We start from the raw sequence: 22,960 nt of genomic DNA on the forward strand, positions 1-22,960 counted from the left end.
AACAAGTGGAAGCATATACTGTGCTCATGGTTAGGAAGAATAAACATTTTATTTAAATGTCTATATTACCCAAAGCAATTTATAAATTCAATGCAATACTGATTAAAATACCAATGACTTACTTCAAAGATATAGAACACATATTCCAAAAATTTATATGGAACCAAAAGAGAACACAAATAGCCTCAGCAATATTGAAAAGGAAGAATAAAGTGGGAGGTATCATACTTCTGGATATCAAGTTATACTATAAGGCCATTGTACTCAAAACAGCCTGGTACTGGCATAAGAACAGGCATATAGATCAATGGAACAGAACTGAGAACCCAGAAATAAACCCACACCTTTATGGACAACTGATATTTGACAAAGGAGGTAAGAGCATACATTGGAGTAAAGACAGCCTCTTCAACAAATGGTGTTGGGAAAATTAGACAGCTACCTGCAAAAAAATGAAACTAGACCATCAACTTACACCATTCACAAAAATAAACTCAAAATGGATAAAAGACTTAAATGTATGCCGTGAAACCATAAGCATCTTAGAAGAAAACATAGGCAGTAAGCTCTCTGACATTTCTCACAGCAATATATTTGCCAATTTGTCTCCACAGGCAAGTGAAGTAAAAGACAGGATAAACAAATGGGACTATATCAAACTAAGAAGCTTCTGCACAGCTAAAGACAATAAGAATAGAATAAAAAGACAAACTACACAATGGGAGAATATATTTGACAATGCATCTGATAAGGGGTTAATAACCAAAATTTATAAAGAACTTGTAAAACTTAATACCAGGAAGACAAACAATCCAATCCAAAAATGGGCAAAAGAAATGAATAGACACTTCTCCAAAGAGGACATACAGATGGCCAATAGGCATATGAAAAAATGCTCAACATCATTAATCATTAGAGAAATGCAAATTAAAACCAAATGAGATATCACCTCACACCAGTCAGAATGGCGCTCATCAACAAAACAACACAGAATAAGTGCTGGCGAGGATGTGGAGAAAAGGGAACCCTCCTGCACTGCTGGTGGGAATGCAGACTGGTGCAGCCACTGTGGAAAACAGTATGGAGATTCCTCAAAAAATTAAAAATCGAACTGCCTTTTGACCCAGCTATCCCACTGTTACGAATATACCCCAAGAACACTATAGCATTGTATGAAAAGAAGAAATGCACCCCCATGTTTATGGCAGCATTGTTCACAATAGCGAAGATCTGGAAACAGCTCAAGTGTCCGTCAGAGGATGAGTGGATTAAAAAGCTTTGGTATATATATACTATGGAATACTACTCAGCCATAAGAAATGATGACATCGGATCATTTACAACAACATGGATGAACCTTGATAACATTATACTGAGTGAAATAAGTAAATCAGAAAAAACTAAGAACTATATGATTCCATACATAGGTGGGACATAAAAAGGAGACTCAGAGACATGGACAAGAGTGTGGGGGTTACGGGATGGGGGGAGGAGAGGGAGGGGGTTGGGGGAGGGGAGGGGCACAAAGAAAACCAGTTAGAAGGGGACGAAAGACAATTGGACTTTGGGTGATGGGAATGCAGCATAAGCAAATGCCAAAATAACCTAGAGCTGTTTTCTCTGCACATATGTACCCTGATTTATCAATGTCACCCCATTAAAATTAATCAAAAAAAAAAAAAGAAGCTGAGTTATTAGCCTCCAGGCCTCAAGAAAAGAATGTACTTCACAAGTCAGCTGAAGTATCCCATTTCAGGAAGCGTGAAGAAATTTTTGTGGACCTTTGTTCCGAAGACAAACACTTTGTTTACTGTCATTATATCAGTAGTCTTCTCAGCCAGCTAGGTGTTACCATTTACAGTCCAACAGAATGGCGGCTATTTCTTGACAGCTCTAAACAGAGTCTGAATGTGTTCTCCTACACAACAGTAATGTTAATGCAGCAGTTCCAATTGGTTATTCAACTCATCTGTGAGAAGATTATAATGACCTAAAAATTGTCCTTGACTTACTGAAGTATGAGGAGCATAACTGGATCATTTGTGTGGATCTTAAAATGGTAAATTTCCTGCTAGGACAACAGAGAGGTTTTACGAAGTATCCTTGCTTTCTGTGTTTGTGGGACAGCCGAGCTCGGGAGAAACACTGGACACAGAAGGAGTGGCCGAAATGCGAAGCTCTGGAAGTAGGGATGCAAAATATTGTGAATGAACCTGTAGTTAATTGAGACAGAATAATTTTTCCCCCACTTCACACCAAACTTGGCTTAATGAAGCAGTTTGTTCAGGCTTTGAATAGAGAAAGTGAATGCTTTCAACATATTATTTCTGCTTTTCCTGCCTTGTCTTTCGAGAAGATAAAAGCAGGTGTATTTGATGGACCTCAAATTTGAACCCTCATATGTGATGAAGAATTTGCCAGGAAGATGAATCAGGAGGAGAAAGCAGCATAGCAGTCTTTTGTGGCAGTTACAAAGAACTTCCTTGGCAACAAAAAGCAAAAAACTATGACCTTTGGTTCAAAGGATGCTGTTCGCTTTCCGCATTATTAGATGTAACATGAGCATTAAGATTCACTTCCTGAACAGTCACCTTGATAAGTTTCCTGAAAATCTTGGAGCTATTAGTGATGAGCAAACTACTGCTGGAGCATCAAATGAGATTGTCCTCAACAAGTACACAAATGCAAGAGCTACAAATGCAAATTTTTGCCTAAATAGAATTGAAATAAGTTTTGTGCAAATTTTATGATTAAAATAAGTGTTTTAATATGTTCTATTTTGAAATTATAGACAAATTCTGATGCAATCATATATTTTAGTGTATTAGTGTATTTACTGCATTATATAAATTATTATATTTTCACAAAGATGATGCCCAAGAAGACATTCTACTTCATTATGTTAAACTAAATGTTGGAAATTTTACAATAAGATGAAAACCTAAAATCTTGAATTGCAAAAAAACTGTAGCTTACAGAGGAAAACTAATGTCAGATTTGAGATCAGCACACTCAAATTAGGTAAGAACAAGTGTTTTTGTGGATGCAACAAAAATTTTGTTCCCCAGTGATATTGTCCAACAAACCATGGAGTCGTCCCCTTCCCCCTGGCAGACGTAACAGTTCAACGTGGACCAGCAGCAGCAGGCAGGTCATGTAAATACATAAGGCAGGTAGGGATGTGCTGCGGTGTGGCGGGGACTGTGGCAAAGTGGACAATGTGGCTGGATCCACAGGGGCAGTGCCAGGCACTGGTTGTCTTCAGGGAAACCCAGCCCAGGAGTAGCTCTTCCAATTTTGCAAAAGTTTACAACCTGAATGTATATGTGAAATCCCTTAGTTTTTATTTATGTTTTAAAACGTTTATTCTATTGATTCTAGAGAGGGAGAGAAGAGGGGAGAGAGGGCAAGACAGAAACATTAATCTGCTCCTGTATGTGCCCTGACCAGATATCGAACCAGCAACCTCTGTGCTTCAGGATGATGCTCCCACCCACTGAGCTATCCAGCCAGGGCAAATCCCTTCATGTTTAAATGTCTATGACTAATTCTAATTTTTAAGAAACAATCCAGGCAAGCAGCATATCTGCAGGCAGCATGTGACCAGCAGGCTGCTCGTTCCCAACTCCTAAGATAAAATACTTTTTCGTGTTAGTCACTTCTCTTGTCTCACTCCACCTGAAAGAGTTAAGTGGGAAGATAGGACTACAATTAGGTCTGGGATTTTTTTTTTTAATTCAAGTTCATGTAGGTTGTCCACGTAGGCTGTCTGTGGCTGAGACGTCTTGGGAGATTGCCGGGCGGAGGACAGCACAATTTGAAGCTCTCCATTTCCTTTTCATTTCTGTTTATTTCAGCGGTAGAGTCAGAGGAGCAATTATGTTGTTACAGTAACAGCCACGTGTCTTGCAAGGTGAAGAAAGGAGTCAAGGATGGGAGAGGCCCCGACAAGAGGGGCAGCCTGCCAACCACAATCACAGGGTCAGTGCTTCGAGCGAGAGAAACGGGCAACTGCTTGCTTAACTTAAGGACTCATGGTCTTAAAACTATTAAAAGGGCTTTACACGAGCGAATAAGAATGGATAAATCCCAGCGTGTTCACACTTAACAGCAGTGACGAATTTTTGAAATTGCTATATGTACCGATAGATCCAGGGTTGGGGTGAGGTCACAAGAAATGATGTTCCTCTTTGTTGTGGATGTGGTTGGAGGTCCATCCCAAATCAGTTCCACACCCTTTTCTTGCTCAGAGAGCCTTGATTTTTTATTTTATTTTATTTTTTTAGGTTTCTGTCCTTCCTCCCAGATGACTCATTGGTAAATCCCAATAAGGTGGGGTCCGTGGTCTGGTACCCTTTCATTAGTGATAGATTTAGAGCAAGCCTGGGATTCAGCTGCTCCTTAAGGTGTGAGGGATTTAGAGGCCTCTAGGAAATGACTCATAACTATTAATAAGGCGAAACCTAAAAGATGATGACCTCTTTTTGTATTGTGTTTGATGACTTCTTCGAATGCTGTCTTGTCTGGACATGACTCCTGGAACCCCAGCAGCCATCTTATGACCAAGAGAAAAATCAGCTAAGGACAAATATGGACCACTGGTAGCCAAGGGGTAGACAGAAAGACCATCATACTTGAAGATACATTTGAGTCACTGAATTAAATTGAACTAAACAACCCTGAATCCCACCTACCTCTGGATTTCTTGTGTATCAGACAGTAAAAAAAAAAAAAAAATTAAATATTTTATGCCAATTTGAGTTGAGGGGTTTTCTGTGACTAACAGCCAAAGATATCCTAACTGATGATTGTTTACATCACCCACATTTGTGGTGATGCTAGTGTAGAAAACCCGTGCAGCCAGGCGTATAAAAGTACAGCACACGCACTTATGTACAGGGCAGGATACTTGATAGGGATGGTGATAGATATATGAATTTACCAGAAATTCCAACTGCCCTTCGGTTGTTCCGCCTGACTGCCTGACCTCACCCTTACTTACTGGACAATCGCCCGAGGCAGAAGAGTTCCAAGAAGCTGGGCAATCGCCCTAAGGAGGAGCGTTCCAGAAAGCCAAAACCGTAAATCCGCAGGAGGGAACATGCCAGAACTTCTGACTCAGTACCTCCTCACGCTCTCCCACACCCTGTAAAATTCACCTCTTAGTCTGTGCCGGTGCCCTTCTCCCGGAGGAGTGCCCCGGCAGGTCTTTCTCCTCTAATTAATAAAGCCTGCACACCTGGTGTTCAACTGCCATCTCATTCTTACAGATGGCAAACGACTATGTGACTAGTTTATGCATTCACTGTATTATACTTTTTCATCATTATTTAAGAGCTGTACTCTTTCTACTCATAAAAAATCTGCTGTAAACAGTACACAGCTGCCTCCCCCATCTCGTGCTCACGGTGCCTCTTGATTGCATCCCTGCCTCCTGCGTGTGGTTCCGTCCCGTGTTGCTTTGTCCGGCAGCATGCTGCACAGGCGTATAGCCCGGGAGCAGCAGGCTAGCTCACGTAGCCTGGGTGTACCGCAGACTGTACCACCCAGGTTTGCGTTAGCGTGCTCTGATGTTCGCACAGGGATGAAGTCGCCCAACGACGCACCTCTCAGAACATGTCCCCATTATTGAGCAACACAGGACTGTATTTGGGAAGGATCACATCTTGTGTGTTTCATTTTAGAAGTTAAAGATGGAGTCTAATGATCAGCATGCATGTGATCTCTATTTGCCATCCCCTGTTCCCAGAGACAGGAAAGGCGCAGCTGTGGAGGAAGCGCACTGTCTGTAAACAATAGTTTCCCGGCACTCAGGAGGTATTTGAGGCGGGCAAGCTCATGTCAAACATGTAGCCCTGTCGTCTCGGGGTCTGCCAGTCGTGGCAGGCTTAAGACAAACTAGGTCCAGCTTGGTTCTTCCCCACAGTTAATCATCTGCCTACCCAACATCTGTTTTGTTTTGTTTTATTCTTTCGCTTATTAAGAAAAACGTGGGTTTTCTTTTGGGAGAGGTGGTGAGTGGTGAGGAAGTGGGGATGGTTAGCCGTGTCCTCAGTTGAAAAATCTACATTTTTTCATTCTCATGTGACACAGTTCTGCTCAAAAGACACAAGGTTAAAAATTCCTGGGAAAGCTTCGTTTTCATAATATAAGTAGGCCTCACCCTCTTCTGGTTTGCCATTTTTTGTTTGTTTGTTTTTTCCTGGATGAAAGGAAAATGTAAGAAAATCACAAAGACTTTTGGCTTTGATCCTTAGATTATTGCACTGGCTTGGGACTGCTAGCCCCTAGGCTCCTTGTGATCTGGGGGACATTAGATCCTTATCTTCTTTAAGGCCTGGGCATTTGGTTTGGTTTGTATATGTGTCTGAATGTAACCTCTAGTCAATAAAGATACAACTCACAAGTGCCCCATTTTCCTAAAGAAAAGGGTGTGGGTTGTCCACCATCGGTGTAAGTCAATGGGGAAACCCCATATTTGGAAAAATAAAATAAACTAAGAGCAGAGTAGTATTTTGTATTTAAAAATGCACATTAAAAACCTCTGAGAACCAAATAATTTAGGAGGCAAAAGAGGATTTTTCAAAATACGAATGATAAGGACTCCTGCTCAAAGTGTACTTTTAATATTTAAGTTTATCTTACAAGATGAACTGAAAAATCCAGACAACACTCTTGAAAAAGGTGTAAAAGCTCAAATGATCATGACTTTTAGCTGGATTACATTGAAGAAGCAACAAACCTCGTTGTTGCTCATTTCAGAAATGAAGAAACTGAGAAACCAAGAGAGAGATGAACCAACATACAACACATGTTCTTAGAGAATAAAAACCCAGATAATTAATCAAAGAGAGCAAAGCCTTGAAGATGAAGAAGACCCAAGAAAGAAACCACCTGTTGTTGTTCATCTGCCTGTATAAACATTTCTTCTTGCGTGGACACAGGCTCTGTTTTAACAGTTCAACAATAAAATAATAATAGGACTTGGACCTTCTCCCTTCAGCTGATTCACAAATCCTAGCAGCAAGTTAATTTTTGTGACTGCACAGAAAATTCTGGTCTTTTCGAGGAGAGAACAAAGGTGGAGGAGGCTGATCTGAAAGGCTGGCTCTTCTGTCTTTTCCACCTTGATGCCTCGATATGTGACCTAAAGGGAACCCATGCAGCCTCAGTTTCTTGTCTATGGTCACTTTACCACCACCCACGATAATTTTTACCCCTTGTTTAATATCACCAACTATGCCAAAAGTGGAATGTTCCCCAGAACAATTTAATGATGTCAAGAACAAAACAGCAAATTCAAATATCAGGGAACATGTGTCTTGTGACTGTGATACCACAGCCACGGAAGGGGAAGAGGGGCCCAGGGAGTGAGCACAGTGCCGAGTGGGAGGACTACAACGCTGTCGCTCTTCCTGGAGTCTCCCTCACTCCATCTGGGATTAGACCTGCCTCTTGTGTAGATTAGGCCACCTGGTATGTGAAGTATGCAGGCAGAGAGGAGTGGAAGGAAAACCAAGGGGGAAATAGATGTTCTGTGTTTTATCCCAGGAAGTGATTAGCTGGAAAACATGAAGCCCCAAGAGGGGAAGCTAGGAGTATTTCCAGTGCACTTGAAGACCACGGTCCCTCTGCTCTGGGAATGGCAATAGTTCATCGTTGTGGGTTTTCCCTTGAAGCGCTATTTCACAGAGTCTGATTAAAGCAGCCTGTGGCTAAGAGAAAAAATAATGTTAATCCCACGTTTTATTTCCATTACACCAGTGGTCGCCAACCCCCGGGCTGTGGACCGGTACCGGTCCATGAGCCATTTGGTACCGGTCCGCAGAGAAAGAATAAATAACTTACATTATTTCCGTTTTATTTATATTTAAGTCTGAACGATGTTTTATTTTTTAAAAATGACCAGATTCCCTCTGTTACATCCATCTAAGACTCACTCTTGACGCTTGTCTTAGTCACGTGATACATTTTATCCATCCCACCCTAAAGGCCGGTCCGTGAAAATATTTTCTGACATTAAACCGGTCTGTGGCCCAAAAAAGGTTGGGGACCACTGCATTACGCCCTACAGATTACAGCTCGGTAACAATGCTCTGGAGCCATCAAATAGCCCCAGTAAGAATGGAAAGGTGGGCATTGTGGGTGGGCTTGAAATTACTCTGCACTGCTTAGAAAGCCTGGTTGGTGAGTTTCAGAACCTCTGATCGGAGGGCAAAGACTGTGGAATTACCCTGTAGCACTTTTTTAAAAGCTTGCTTTTAAAGAACAAATTTGAAGGCGATATTGCTTTCTTCCCTTCTGGGTTATCCCTCCTGATTATCCTGCTTTGCTGCAGGAGTTTCTCAACATTATTACCTCTTAGAAGCAATCTTCTGTTCTTGCTCTCTGTGCACACCTGGCCCTGATTTCCCACAATCCCAAACTGGGTATTAACTGTGCTCTGGAAGAGCAATGAGCAGTCATCAATGAGGAAATTCTTTGGGGGAGTGAAAGGGGAAAGGACATCTGTTATTTGTAGCTGATCACGTCTTTTGAACATGCCCCTCTTCTTTTTGATAGTCTCACAACTTTAGTCCCATCCTTTCAAAGTAGAATCTTAAGAAGGACATCTCCCAGCTTTCCTTACAGCTAGTGATAGGCATGTGTTCCAGGTTCCAGCAACCAGACACAGACATTGAAGACTGATTTGGAAGCCAGCTAAGCGTGGAAGAGGATTTTGGGGGCATAACGCTGTGGGCAGGGTAGGGCAGTGACGGAGGCTTTGAGAGACTGAGCCAACCCAGGCAGTTGTGCGGGATGCGTTAGGGGTAGAAATTCATGCAAATGATGTCTCATCAACCCAATCAGAGGCCTGGCTTTGGGCACTGAAGCTGCAAGTTCAGCCATGAGATCTTTTCCCTGGTCTTCCCTACCTACTATGCCCTCAGAAAGGTTCCCTTCCTACTTAACCCAAGGTGGACTGATCCTGTTCTCTGCAGCTAAAAATGGCCTGACCCAATGGGCACACACAGTGTGATGGGACTTCACTTGCAAACAAGGGTTCAAAAAAGCCCTTCAATAAAGGGATTCTAATCGTGACTTGGGCTCAGTACCTAGGAGCCCTGCAAGGTCAGAAGGTTTGAGTGAGCTGTTTACATTTCTCAGTCAGAACTATGGAGGAAAAAATGATGGCAGCAAAAACACAGGATCACATCTACTCTCAGGTGACCACCAGACAAGAGGCAGTCTAGATGGGTTATCTTAGGGCAGCGGTTCTCAACCTGTGGGTCGCTGTCTTAGGGGCACTGCCTTTCTCCCCCTGCTGGAAACGCCACACCGCACATGCCCCGTTGGAGAGCGCGTCCTTCTGATAGGGCTTACCCCTTATTACCTGCCTGGCAGGCGTTCGTGGACACAGCTCAGGACTGAGTCCTCGGGAAAGAAACCCGGGAGAGTCCCAGACGTGGAAGGGGGTAAGACACTGAAGCACATTTTATGTATTTCCCCGGGGCCTGGCTCTCTATTAGTGGTGAATCAACATAGTTTTAGAAGAAATTAGAAAGAACACATCGCATCTTATGTGGTTCTTTGACAACCAGAACAAGAGTGAGATAACTCTCTTTACTGTTTCAAATGTGATTTCCCTACATGAAGGAAATCTAAGCAGATGGCAAGAAGCTTTAAAATTTGTTAACGTGTGAATGCCATGATAAAAGTGAAACTGGGTGAGTGTTATGAACTGCCAGCCATCGGTCTCTGAAAATGGAAGAGAATCTCTTGAATTCATCTTCTCCTTTTGCCGTGGACCCAACTAAATCTGGCTGCAGGAATGACTTCTCCAAGACCAGAAATGAAAATTTTAAGAAACGGTGCTACTTAAATATACTGAAAGGGGTGTTTAAAATGAGGTAACGTAGAAACTATTAAGTGCTACAGAAAAATCTGGTGACTTTGGGTGCTTGAATCCCAGTTCCAGCTACTGTGTGACCTTGGGCAAACCACTTGACCTCTCTAACCTTCCGTTTCCTTAAGTCTTAGGAATAATAATGCTTAGTCTCAGTTTATCAGACTATGAGGAGGAAAATCTCAATAACATTGGCAAAACTAATTTGGTTCTGGTTAGGGGTGAAGAAATGGGAACCATTAAGTGATGAGTCACGCCAGCCTCTACCTTCAGCTTAGTCCATCTGATGGAAATGATAAGAGTATGAGCTTCTGGCCGCAGCCTCTAGAAAGTCTGTAAGTCACTACAAGGGCTTGGGAAGTGGCCTTCAGAAGGGTGAACTAAAAATTCAGCCTGCTTTCATCAATCAATGCTGTTTTATTCATCTCTGCCACACCGTCCTCTCATTTGAAATTGAAATGAAAGAACTACCTGCTTTTTGGGCAATGCATTTAAGCTTTTATTGTGAAGGGTAACAGGTCAGGGGCTGAAATGTAACTGACACATAGATGCAAAGAGCATTCATTGGAAGACTCTTTATGGGCAATTATTCACAGCAAACAAGTTCAAACCAGAAGACGCCGCTTGAAAACCAGGAATTTAGTCAAGGTTGAACGATACAAGAAATACTAGTACTTTGCACAAAGGAAAGCTTGCAGAGGCTCCAGGAGAAGCGATGCCCGGGCCGCAGTCTCTTCGGGGTTTTGTTTTGCTTCTTTGAGAGAGGCTGTCACTGCTAGGGGATCCTTCCTTCACGTTGAGAACCTGGAACAGAGAGAGATCAGCAGCTTTAATAATATTAGGAAGAGTTAAGCTAATGCAGTCAGTGATGCCATAGCCCAACACTTGAAGTAAGTCCATTCCCAATAAACCATCCATCAGCATCACATGAAATACGTAGTTAGAAAGACAAACTCCTAGCAACGTGGGGGTGGGCAAGGCCTCTCGGGTCTGTGCTTTCACAAGTGCGCCAGGTGATTCACTTTTCCTACCAGGTGATTGTGACTAAGCACCAGAAAGAGGGACGAACTCTCTCTTTCTTTGGGAGACACTAGATCAGGGGTCCCCAAACTACGGCCAGCAGGCTGCATGCGGCCCCCTGAGGCCATTTATCCAGCCCCCGCTGCACTTCCGGAAGGGGCACCTCTTTCATTGGTGGTCAGTGAGAGGAGCATAGTTCCCATTAAAATACTGGTCAGTTTGTTGATTTAAATTTACTTGTTCTTTATTTTAAATATTGTATTTGTTCCTGTTTTGTTTTTTTACTTTAAAATAAGATATGTGCAGTGTGCATAGGGATTTGTTCATAGTTTTTTTTATAGTCCGGCCCTCCAATGGTCTGAGGGACTGTGAACTGGCCCCCTGTGTAAAATGTTTGGGGACCCCTGCACTAGATCTTTGGTGTTTTTTGTTTGTTTTTTAGTTTAACTTGCATGCTGATATAACTGGGTATAGTTTGACTAATGTTAACAATGAAATTGTTACTAAAGTAGCAGCTGTGTAGAGGGACTGTTAGGGAATGTGGAATCTGAATTCTTTTCTTGGTTTCTTTGGGAAATACCTCATTACACACAAATCAGAGCTGGTTTACGAATGGCACAATTAGACATCAGAAACTCGTGACTATACATGACAGTAGTATGGGCAACTTGGGAAGAGAAGTTAATTTGCGTTGCTGCCGATTCGAAATTTATTGTGGCGGAGGCTTCTGTTCAAATTAACTAAGACTGAAGAAAGAATGAATAGCTATAATTTAAACATATGTACTTCTTTGTTCCCATATAGCAGCCTTTACCCCCTGAGGCGAGAAAGCAGTGTTCATCCAGACTAGAGTTTATTACGCTTTTCAAGAGCATATTTCTGGGAATTCGGGTTCCCTGGCATGCAGATTAGCCATTGGTTCCTAACAAAAAAACTGCTGATCTTCTCGGGCCACTTATACCTGTTTTGTGGCTCAATTTTCTCAGCCAGGTGCTGATGAGGCCAGGGCCTGGGGTTCGATTCCACTGGCGCATCAGCCAATTAGCTTTACTCTCCTCCATGAGCCAGGAGGGTATTAAGGATCACCAACCTGCATGAAGATGCTGCCATCCATCTGGCATTATGAGCCGCAGGTGGTAAAAGGGGCCAGCAGAGGGTGTGGGAAAGGGTCCATAGAAGTCCTGCCTCATTGGCTGAAAACATTGAATCGGAGTGGTTTGGCTTAAGGGAGAGGAATAAAGCTACAAGGAAAAGAACTGTGCATCCCAGGAAGGTCAAGGAGCTGGAGGCAGGAGCTGAGTGAGCAGAAACACATTCCTTTGTTCCTTCCTAGAAACTGTCAGGGCAGCCCAAGGATCTGTAGTTATTCTTCGTTGCCTGTTGCTTTCCCTGTATTTGGAACTTCCTATGGAATTTCACGTATTAATAAGTAAAATCTTTCTATTTCCTGTACTGATTTGATGAGCCGCTGGGAGCCATCCCTTAAAAGTCAGGGCAAACTTACCTTGGTCAGATAGCTCAATGGGTTGATCAGAGCATCATCCCTAAGCGTAGGGGTTGCCAGTTTGATTCCCAGTCGGGGCACATACAAAAACAGATCAATGTTTCTTTCTCTATCTCTCTTCCTTTTTCTCTAAAATCAATCAATAATTTTTTTTTTTTAAAGTAAAGGCAAACTTGCATATCTCCTTCTTTTCCATACAGCCTCCACAACACATTTCGCAGGTCCCTTTCCTGTCCACCAAATAAGAGGAAAAAACCTAAGGCTGAAAAGAACAATGAACTGGGTTCAAGTGACAAGAGAAACCCAAAGGCCAACTTCAACTTTTATTGAAACTCAAGGCAAGCCACAGCCACATGCAGGATTATGGATAAGGCCGTGGGGCTGGCTAACCCAGTTTCTTTTTACAGAAACCATTCATTTTTGTAAGAAGGGTACAGTTAAAAATTAAGGTTAACCTTGAAAACGGTTGGCCATAATTGCTCATAAAGTTCTGGAGCTTGTCTGCCATGATATAGTAGTCTAGATTCAGTGCACGTTTACACAGATCTTCTCTGAGTTAAGTATCTTTGTCATCAAAACAAGGGAAGATGCTCAGCGTTTCTAACTACTGCTCTGGGAGGGTTGGCAACGGGCTTTTTATTACTAAAGTGGGAGAGGAGAACATAGGTGGATGGTTTTCAATTTTAAGAAAAGTCCTTCAGCCTCTCAAAACTGCTGCCAATTCTGGCAATGCCTAGCTAAATTACTAAACTACCAAGAGATATATGGATTTCTAACAAAAACTATTTTCTTGGTATGCCCTCTTTGTGAATAAGGCAATTGTTGGATGTTCTCAATTTTTATGACAGCATACTTTCATTGAAGCGGAATTTCCAAAGCCAGGGGAGTGATAAGCTGTTTTGGTCTATGCAAATACAAAACTAACTGTTGACTTTGTTTATCGTATTGCCAGGAAATATATTCAAAAAAATGGTACCGATGTTTGAACTAGCTACTTATTTGAGGTGAACTGAAACAGGATGGGCTTTCTAAACTTGCAACAAGAAGAAAGAGGCATAAAAAGAAATAGTAGAAAAGGCAAGGACTGATTATATAAAGATGGCTTTTCTTTTCAGGTTACATTGGATACTGATAAATATTGTCTCTCTGTGACGGTCCACTCAATCCATCCCACACTACTGCCATTCAAAGACCTTTTGTAATCACCTTCAAGCTTACAGAATATTCTCCTGAATATGGTGGAAAAGTTTCCATCCTTGAGGAAGGAGTCAAGTTTTTGTAATAATCCAAAGTTATGCAGAGCCACAAACAGAATCCTCTTGAAAGTTCCTCCTAAGATTGCTTGGGCATTAACAGACAAAATGGAGGTAAACTGCTCTCTAGATTAATGCCATGATGGGTGTGTGTTTTTGAAGGAGCTATGAATGTTAAGTCTATGTCAGTGTTTGTAAAATACCTTGGAGGGCTTTGTGGTGGTGACTGGTGTTATTCAGACAAAAGAGAAGGCACTGCTGTTCGCTATCCATCCATGGGCTGTCCCACAAAGCACTTGACCAGGAAAAGGCCTGGCCTACTGGGATCTAAGAAGTCAATCACAGCCCTGGCCAGTTAGCTCAGTCTGTTAAGAGCATCGAACTTGTGGGTTCGATTCCCGGTCAGGGCACATGCGGGAGGCAACCAATGAGCACACAACTGAGTGGAACAACAAATAAATGCTTCCCTTCCCTCTCCCCTCTCTCTCCCTTCCTCTCTTTGTCTCTCTGAAAATTTAAAAAAAAGAAAAAGAAAGAAAAAAACTAAGCCCTTGTCGAATAGCTCAGTAGGTTGGAGTGTAGTCCCAGCACAGTGGTTGCCAGTTTGAGTCCCCGGTCAGGGCACATAGCAGAGCAGCTCTGTGTTTGTCTGTCTGTCCCTGCCTCTCTCTCAAAGAAGAAGAAGAAGGAGGAGGAGGAGGAGGAGGAGGAGGAGGAGGAGGAGGAGGAGGAGAAGGAGAGGAGGAGGAAAGAAGAAGAAGAAGACGACATCAATCACAAATCCCTGGAGCCTTCAGAGTCCTGCTGTCCACACACAAAAAAAGGGAACTGGTCATCCAACACCTGTGATAACTATCACACAGGTGTGGGCAAGAGAATCAATGACTTGGGGCTTTTTAGGGAGTTGTTACTTATTTCGGTGTTGGTTGATTTGATTCAGATTTTCTTTCTGAATAAAGACTTCCAGAGACATTCTAAGTGATGAATATAACAAGTGAATTTTTAGGTTGAGTTTAGCCTAAAGAATCCACAGTGGAGCAGAGGGCAGTGAAGCACAAAGCCTCGCTCCAGAGAAGAAGCTCTCTGGAAAGGGGCTGTCAATCAAAGAGTTAGCCACCAGAAGAAAGTGAAGGAGCCAGCTCCCCAAGCTCTGAGAGTGCAAAGCAGCATGGCAAGGAGCAAGGCGCTTGCGCCCTTCCTACGTGCCATCAATGTGGAACATGCCCCGGAAGGGGTCTGTGCTGATGGCACACTGTCTGGGCAGACAGCACAGCCTGGGATCCTGCTCTCACCAACGAAAAACTGTGTGACTGTGCGTTTTCCTCACTGAGACCCTACAGTGGAAAGAATAATAGAATCTTTCTCCTAAGATTGTTCTAGGCAATAACAGAAAAAAATGGAGGTAAACTGCTTCCCCTGATACTTGGAGTATAGGAAATAATCAGTGAAATTAGATACTGTTATTATTTCTAGTATTTCAATTATTTTTGCCTTTCAATATAAACTTCATGAAAGTTCCTTTTTTTTTTTTTTTTTTTTTTTTTTTACAGAGACAGAGAGAGAGTCAGAGAGAGGGATAGACAGGGACAGACAGGAACGAAGAGATAAGAAGCATCAATCATTAGTTTTTCATTGCACATTGTGACACCTTAGTTGTTCATTGATTGCTTTCTCATATGTGCCTTGACCGTGGGCCTTCAGCAGACTGAGTAACCCCTTGCTCGAGCCAGCAACCTTGGGTCCAAGCTGGTGAGCTTTTGCTCAAACCAGATGAGCCTGCGCTCAAGCTGGTGACCTCAGGGTCTTGAACCTGGGTCCTCTGCATCCCAGTCCGATGCTCTATCCACTGTGCCACCGCCTGGTGAAACTCATGGAAGTTTCTTGACAGTGAATGAGAATCACATCGTTTTCAGCTGCCTCACCTTCATCCTGCACAGTTTACTTTCTCTTTTAACTTGTTTAATGTCCTTATATCTGAACAACATCTGTTTGGTAGAATTGTTTTTCCCTCTCCTCCATGAAATCATATACAGGACAAATCTGTTGCCCTTAGGTAGGTTCACCAAGTTTTGAAATAGTATGATGAAATCCAAACTTAGTAATCTAGAACAAAAATGAAGAACTACTCTTTTTGCATATAAGGTCCCAAGCAAAAATGATCTCTTCTAAAAACATCTATGAAGAGGCCCTTTCCCAAGTGTCCATCAAAAATAAACCCTATCTGTAGATCCACAGGGATTTATTCAAATATGGTCTCACTATCCAAATATTCTAGTTGGGCCTGGCAGATTTAAAAAAAACCCATTGATGTATAATTGCTAATAGAACCCCTGAACTGGAGTTTTGAAGCAACAGCATTTTGATGTGCTAAGAGGAAAAATGATCCATTATATTGAAAAGCAAAGATGGCATGACAACTGTCTTCTACCATATTTTCGCTTCATAAGACGCATTTCCCCCCCAAAAGTGGAGGGGAAAATGCCTGTGCGTCTTATGGAGCGAAAAATATGGTATTTTATTAAATATTTTAGCACACCATTTGGTTCAGAATATTTTTTTTCTTATTTTCCTCCCTAAAACCCTAGGTGTGTCTTATAGTCAGGTGCGTCTTATGGAGTGAAAAATATGGTAATTTTCTTAGCATGTACTGGCGTTGTGGACCAATGCAGTGGCGGTAAAGGCTTGCATCATAAACAACTTTATTCTTGCCTTCTGGACCCTCCCCTCCTCCCAACTCTCCCCATCACCTCCCATACCCACCCCCACTTCCCCAGGAGGTGTGTCATACCTCAGAGTCTGGAACCTACATCTGTAGGGTTGCTGCTATCCTCGGAATCCCAAGTAGACCGGAGAATCCCCGGAGGCGCCCCGTGGAGGTGACTGATGGCTTCTGGTCCCCTTTCCTTCCATGAGGCTTAGCAAATTTTTTGCAGCTTCTTCCCACAGAACATACTCCCCGTGCAGGTGGTGTTTCCGGCTCCCTTCCTCGTAGACATCCGGGGACTCTCCTGTGCTCTTCTTCCCCATTAAGTGCCCTATAAAAAAACAAAAACAAAAACAGAATGCCACCCAGAGGAATGGAGGAAACGAGATATTTAAAAGAACCCCCGTTATGTTTGCGCTGATTCCTCTTAAATGCTGAATAAATTGCATTTATTATTAAGAGTTAGTTCATAAATGACTGGCTTTGCTTTCTGTCTAAAATGCAAAATGAGCCAGACAGAAATGAGCCGGACCTGCAACTCTGGAGCCCTGGGCTTGGTCCCAGCCCCTCCGCTAATGAGCTACACGACTTCTGTCAAGTCATTTAGCATCCCGTCTCCAATTTCTGAAATATAGAATGAACAGGCTAGACTAGATGAAATCTAAGGAAGCTTCCATATCTGAAATTCTATCACCAATTCTGCATGCCCTGAGTTCCACTCCCAACCGAATGGTGGGATTTAAACACCTCCCTCAGCCAAGTCAAAGCTGCTGCTGAAAAGAAAAGTCTCTATGCTTTTCTCTGTGTGATTAAAAAAAGAAAGGCATTGCTTATCTCTTATCTGTAATACAAATGTACCAAAGGAATTTTTCATTTAGACTTTCTCAGAATTTAGCCCAGATTGAATCTAGGAAGCGTTACCTAGAAATTACAGTTTAAGGCATGTAATGAAAAACCAATTGAAAACAAGCCCTGACCAATGTTTCCCAGCCACATCAATGCGGAATTTTCCTCCGATGTCTACAACTTGCACCTGCCATGTAAAGTAATAGACGTTGCTGTGCAGAGGGCTATCGCAGGAGAAACAGGGAAACCAGCGTGTGCAAGTGGGGACAGCTATGGAGTCAAACCAGGTAGGGAGTACAAAATGTTGGCCCATGGCTTAAATATTCTCACATTACCCTATCTACTGTCTTCATTTGATTTTTCCCATCTCTCTGTAATCAGCTTTTACAGTACTCTCATATTTCTACTATTAATAAAACTATAGTGCTTTGATTTGAAGCTCACAAGGTAACAGTTCTCTGTGGCTCCAATCTGACTGGCATGAGAAGTATTTAAGGCCAACACCATGGGAATAACATTTGACAGACCTCAGTCACACAAAATAGAGAGAGGACCCCTTCCTGGCAGCTTCCTCCACCAATAGAAGCCCTCAGCACGACTTCCTTGCTGGTGTACGTATTGCCCTGTACTGTTTACAGGATGTTTCAATGCAGATCATGTCATTTGACCCACCCTGTAGTGCAGGGGTCCCCAAACTACGGCCCGCGGGCCACATGCGGCCCCCTGAAGCCATTTATCAGGCCCCCGCCGCACTTCTGGAAGGGGCACCTCTTTCACTGGTGGTCAGTGAGAGGAGCCTAGTTCCCATGGAAATACTGGTCAGTTTGTTGATTTAAATTTACTTGTTCTTTATTTTAAATATTGTATTTGTTCCCGTTTTGGTTTTTTTACTTTAAAATAAGATATGTGCAGTGTGCATAGGGATTTGTTCCTAGTTTTTTTTTTATAGTCCAGCCCTCCAATGGTCTGAGGGACAGTGAACTGGCCCCCTGTATAAAAAGTTTGGGGACCCCTGCTGTAGTGAGTCTGATGAAAATGAGACTTGCCAAAGGTCACACCCATATGAGCAAGGATTCTAGGATTAAAATTAGCTTGCAGACTAGACTCTACAATATTATGCTGCTTTTAAAGTCTTTTAAGGATAAGGTCCGAAAAGGTTTTCCAAAATTATTTTTTTATGGTAGGGATCATATATCTGTATAGCATGACTCATTATGTGACTCAGAAAGTTAATTCTCTATTGGGGAGCCTTAAAATGGGTTTAACTGCATAGCAGGGTGAGCACTTTTCAAATAACTTATGACACTTCACACAATTTCAAGACCCTATGGAGGACACTGTCCCAAGTGAAAGAATCCTGAATGGTTCCTCACTATCTCCTTGGTCACCTCAGTGCCCAAATAGCCACGAAACAACCTTGCATTTAGCCGTAACAGTGATTATGTTGGACCACTTCCCAGGAAGGAACAAGGCATTTGGCTTTGTTTGTATGGAGAAAATTGAATCATGATGGTAGGCAAGCAGGATTAGAACCTGAGGCTCCCCATAGTGTCCTAGGCCACTCTTGCTGTCCATCATCTGCTGTCATCTTGTTAGAATGCTGTAAAGGAGAAGGGCATGATTGCCAATGAAACTGAGGGACAACAGAGCTGTTTGTACAAATAAAAACTTCCTTTTTGTCGTGCCTGAATAATTTGTGAATTTTTCTAAAAACCATTCTATGATTGATTTAACATAGATCCTTGTGACTTTTTAAAAAATTTTTTAATATTTGCATATTTGGTGGGTGGGTCGTGTTCAGGCTCCTACAACCAGATCCATAGGCTGGTCATTAAAGAAGGCGCCATCTATAATATCCTGGGGTCCTATTTCCCTGGTGAGTGGGCACCTGTCAGCCAAATGATCATCTCCATGGCAACATGGATGCTATACGTCCTTCCACCTCTTCTTCCATCATCTTTTGTTATCTGTCCATATCATAATAATGGAGATCTATCACAGCATAGACAAAAGACAGGCACTTGAAAAAAAATAAAAGCGTGTCTGGGGAGGGGGGAAGCTTTGGTCCTTTTTTATCACTTAAAAAAATACCACTAAAAATGGCAGATTTGAAACATAAATGAATTTTCTTGAACTTGAAACTTGAAGATAACCCTAACTCAGGAATGACCTGAGTTAAGACAAAGTGCCAAGTACTTCCAGAAGCTTGTTTTTTCTGGTCAGCTACTTACATTGTATTTCACAGTTTGGGGTAGCAGCGTGACAATGTCAAGCCAGTCTGTAGCTGGACACAGGTGTTCAGAATTCAAGAGCACACCTCCCATCAAAGTTAGAGCCACCACCAGTGTTGGTACTGACCTCTCTTGTCACAAAAAAACATTCCCCAGAACTTCAAGCCAGATGAAAATTTAAGTTTTCAATTGGATAGCTTGTATTCTGTTGCCGCACCATACTTTTCTCAACTGGGAGAAGCAATTCATTTAACAAATCTTCAGATCTGTGCGGACCGCTGCCTCGAGGACAGTGAACATAGCTTCAGTGTGATATAATTAACACCAAACAGCATGCCCTCAGTGACTGAGGACAACAGGTATTTCTGGAGGAGAGTGGCAAGCTAAATTTAATCGAACACCACTCATGCTGGTGAAGGCTCACATTCCCTCAGAGGGCACGCCCATCCAAAGCCAACCTGTGCTGGGCCACAATGTCATTTTAGACCCAAAAGTGAGTTTCTCCGCCTCCTGCTTCCTTTCCTTTACTCTTCCTCAGCTCTGCACAGCCAGCCAAGGGAGAAAAAGGAAAAAGAACGTGTTTGAGAGCAATAAGGTAATTTAATGTTGCCGCTGGTTCGTATGTTTCTGGGTTAGGGATACCCAAGCACCACCACAGAAGGTTTGAATGCCAGGCACCCCACATACTTGGGGACAGATGTGCTCTGGAACAAACAATCAGGGTTGGCTTGTACCAGAAATAACATGGCTTTGGCTTCCCAGCTAACTAACTCTCTTGTCCCCCTCTTGGCCTGCGAGGGTTACCTAATAAGCCTTTGTAGTACAAGAAGTGTAGACACGCAAAGGAAGGCTGGAAACCCGGAAGTTTCATTTCACTTTCCCAGCCCACCAGCTGGTGGCTGGCCTGGACAATGACCACTCACTCAAAGCTCCCAGAAACCCCGTTGAGTATCAGGTTAAAAGTATCAAGTTTGGCTTTAACCCTTTCTTGGTGTCCTCTTGAGGACATGGTGTTTTTCTTCTTACTTTTTTTCTTTTTCTAATTTTTAATCTTCACTCATCCCAACCTCTCCTCTCCATACCAGATTCCGGGATTCCCTGCCCCTTAGAGATCATAAATGCTTTCACCCCCGAGGTTGCCAGGCTTGGCACACGGCTCTTTCCGCAACAGGAGAAAACCACTCTGCTGCGATCAGGGGCTCTCCAATTCTCTGGCAGAAGCATACACAACACGGACATGTGAGAAAGTGGCAGTTTCAGCCTCACTCCTTTCCATGAGTTCATCCTCATCCCCACACAGAGATTTGAGATTTGTCTGCTATATATGAATTAGCGAGTATCTTTCCAATACCCCCTCCCCCACGCCTCAGTGGATGACTAAGGAAATAAAAACAAACACAAACACCACCAACAACCACCACTTAAATCTCTTTAGGGAAGACCATCTTCCCAGGACATGTTGGGGCTGCTGTAGGTGGCTCTATGGGGAGGTTTCTGAGGAAGTTGGGCGCTCTGCCCTTGCCAGACGCTGTGCTTCGTGTGGCGGAGAGCCCTGCGGTGACACCGGGTGAGCGCGAGGCTTCAGAACTGTTACCTGCCGCCCAGTGAAGGGAAAGCCGTGGTTGCGCAACCTGGCCCTCGCCGCTGGGGGTCCCCGGGCCGAGACAAGCGAACGTCCAAGCCGGTGCCTGGACAGCAGCACTTGTTGGCAGAGGAAAAGGCAAAGGATTTAGGAAAGAGGGTTGGGGTCGCAGATCCAGAGAGGTGAGAAAAGCGGGAGGCAGGAGAGAGAAAGCCCAGGGTCAGCGTGGATAGCAGGCGCTCTTGCTTGGTGGAAAGAAGGAAGGCTGGGCAGGAGGGCAGGGGAAACAATCACAGAAGCAGAAGGACTGAGAAAATTCAGCAGAGACACAGAGATCGGATTCAGGCACTGCTCACTGAACAGGTTTAAAACCCAGGGAGGACGCACGCGCCCTGGCTGCTCGACCGGCGTGCGGCTTTGCCCCGCGCTAGAGGACGCTTGGATTCACGCAGGTCGGAGTCGAGGCCGCCGGGCTGGACCAGCGCTCCCAGACGTGCTCGGGGACCGGGCTTCCCAAAGTTGTTCAGGGAGAGAATCGCACTGGGTAAAAGGAGGTGTTTGGGTAGGTGCGGAGGGAAGATCACCTTCGCGTAGGGTGGGGTGTTTTGGAGAGCCGCGCGCTAGCTCGGGCGCCCTGGGAAAAAGGGAAGACCAAGGGACCAGCCCGCGGTTGCTGATGGACCGACGGCTTCTCAGGATGGGGAAGGGTGGGGTGGAATTTTGGGAGAACGGGGTTGGTGTTTAGGTAGAAAGGTCGGAACAAACCCAGCCCCCAAAGCCGGGCCCCAGAAACGCTGGGAAATGCGGAGACGGCCCCCGGCGCTGGCTGGTCCCACCAAGGACTAATGCGCGCCAGACACTCACCCACTGCCCAGTGGTTGCCGCGCGGGTACATCCTGGCCAGCAGGGTCTCTTCGGCCGCCGGCACCGGGGCGGCGGGTCCCCGGGGCGCCTGGCAGAGGACCAGCGCCAGCAGGAGGAGCGGCAGCTCGAGGCCGCGCATGGTCCCGACGGGAAGCCCTTGGAGCGCGCGGCGAGGCTGGGCGGAGAGCGCTCTCCCCGCCAAGGAGCGACCGCAGGACCAGGACCTCGGAGGAGCTCCGCCGCCTCCCGCGCCACTGCTGCAGCCTCCGTCAGGCCCCGACTTTATACGGGAGCCTGGGCGGGGGGGCGGGGGGCTCCTCCACCGCGGGCCGGAGCGCTCTGACGTCTCCCTATAGAGAGCAGGTGCGCCTGGACAACAGTCCCGGAAAATCATCCATCTTCCCGCTGGGTAATAAAAAGGCTGAGTGTACATTGTCTCCCTCCTTTTCTTTCCCTCGTAGTCCCATCCGCCTTCCCCTCATTGGATTAATTCTTCCCACCTTCGACGCTTTCACTCCAGCACAATGTAGAGAAAGTCCGTCCTCCCCATCCTTAGCCGGGTGCCTCTCCGATCCTGCTAGGGGCAGCAGTGACCTCGAGGTCCGGTCCCAGTGGCTGGGGGTGCAGAGGGACGAGCACAAACGATTAATTGTTTTAGGTTCGGTTTTGCTGGAAGGAGGTTGGAACCGGGATTACAAGGACTTCCGATTCTCAGACCTTTTCCAGCCCGGAGACCACCTCCCTCCTCGCGGTCCCAGCCTGCAGACCGCCTGACCCCGTCTGCCCTCCCCACCGCCACAGCTGCAACATTACCAGCAGCAATACCTTCATCCAGCCAGGTTTTCAGGGCGCCCCTGTCCGCTGGAACGGTGAGATGGAGGATGAGACAGGAAGAATCTGCTCTGTGAACAGAGCTAACAATAATAGTTGTATTACACACCTGGCTCCTTGCACAAACTTACTGCTGCTATATAATAAATGAAGCGTCTATGCCAAATTCCCCAGGCCGCCTCCACCAGAAAGCTCAGACTGCCCCCAAACTGCTATTCACACACCTCTCGGGAGCTGCC

General features: G+C 44.4%; 1 protein-coding gene across 1 annotated transcript; it reads right to left on the bottom strand.

The window, feature by feature from the left end:
• Nucleotides 1–10,446: 10,446 nt before the first annotated feature.
• GRP (gastrin releasing peptide) lies at nucleotides 10,447–22,176 on the bottom strand. The gene is made up of 3 exons (XM_066352812.1): nucleotides 21,891–22,176; nucleotides 16,452–16,698; nucleotides 10,447–10,690 (listed from the first exon to the last, which is right to left on the bottom strand). Exons 1-2 carry the CDS (start codon nucleotides 22,027–22,029, stop codon nucleotides 16,487–16,489), a joined length of 351 nt encoding a protein of 116 aa, XP_066208909.1. The 5' UTR covers nucleotides 22,030–22,176; the 3' UTR covers nucleotides 10,447–10,690; nucleotides 16,452–16,486.
• Between the last annotated feature and the right edge of the window lie 784 nt (nucleotides 22,177–22,960).

This window comes from Saccopteryx leptura, chromosome 11 (assembly GCF_036850995.1).
Source record: "Saccopteryx leptura isolate mSacLep1 chromosome 11, mSacLep1_pri_phased_curated, whole genome shotgun sequence".
NCBI classification, from domain to species: domain Eukaryota; kingdom Metazoa; phylum Chordata; class Mammalia; order Chiroptera; family Emballonuridae; genus Saccopteryx; species Saccopteryx leptura.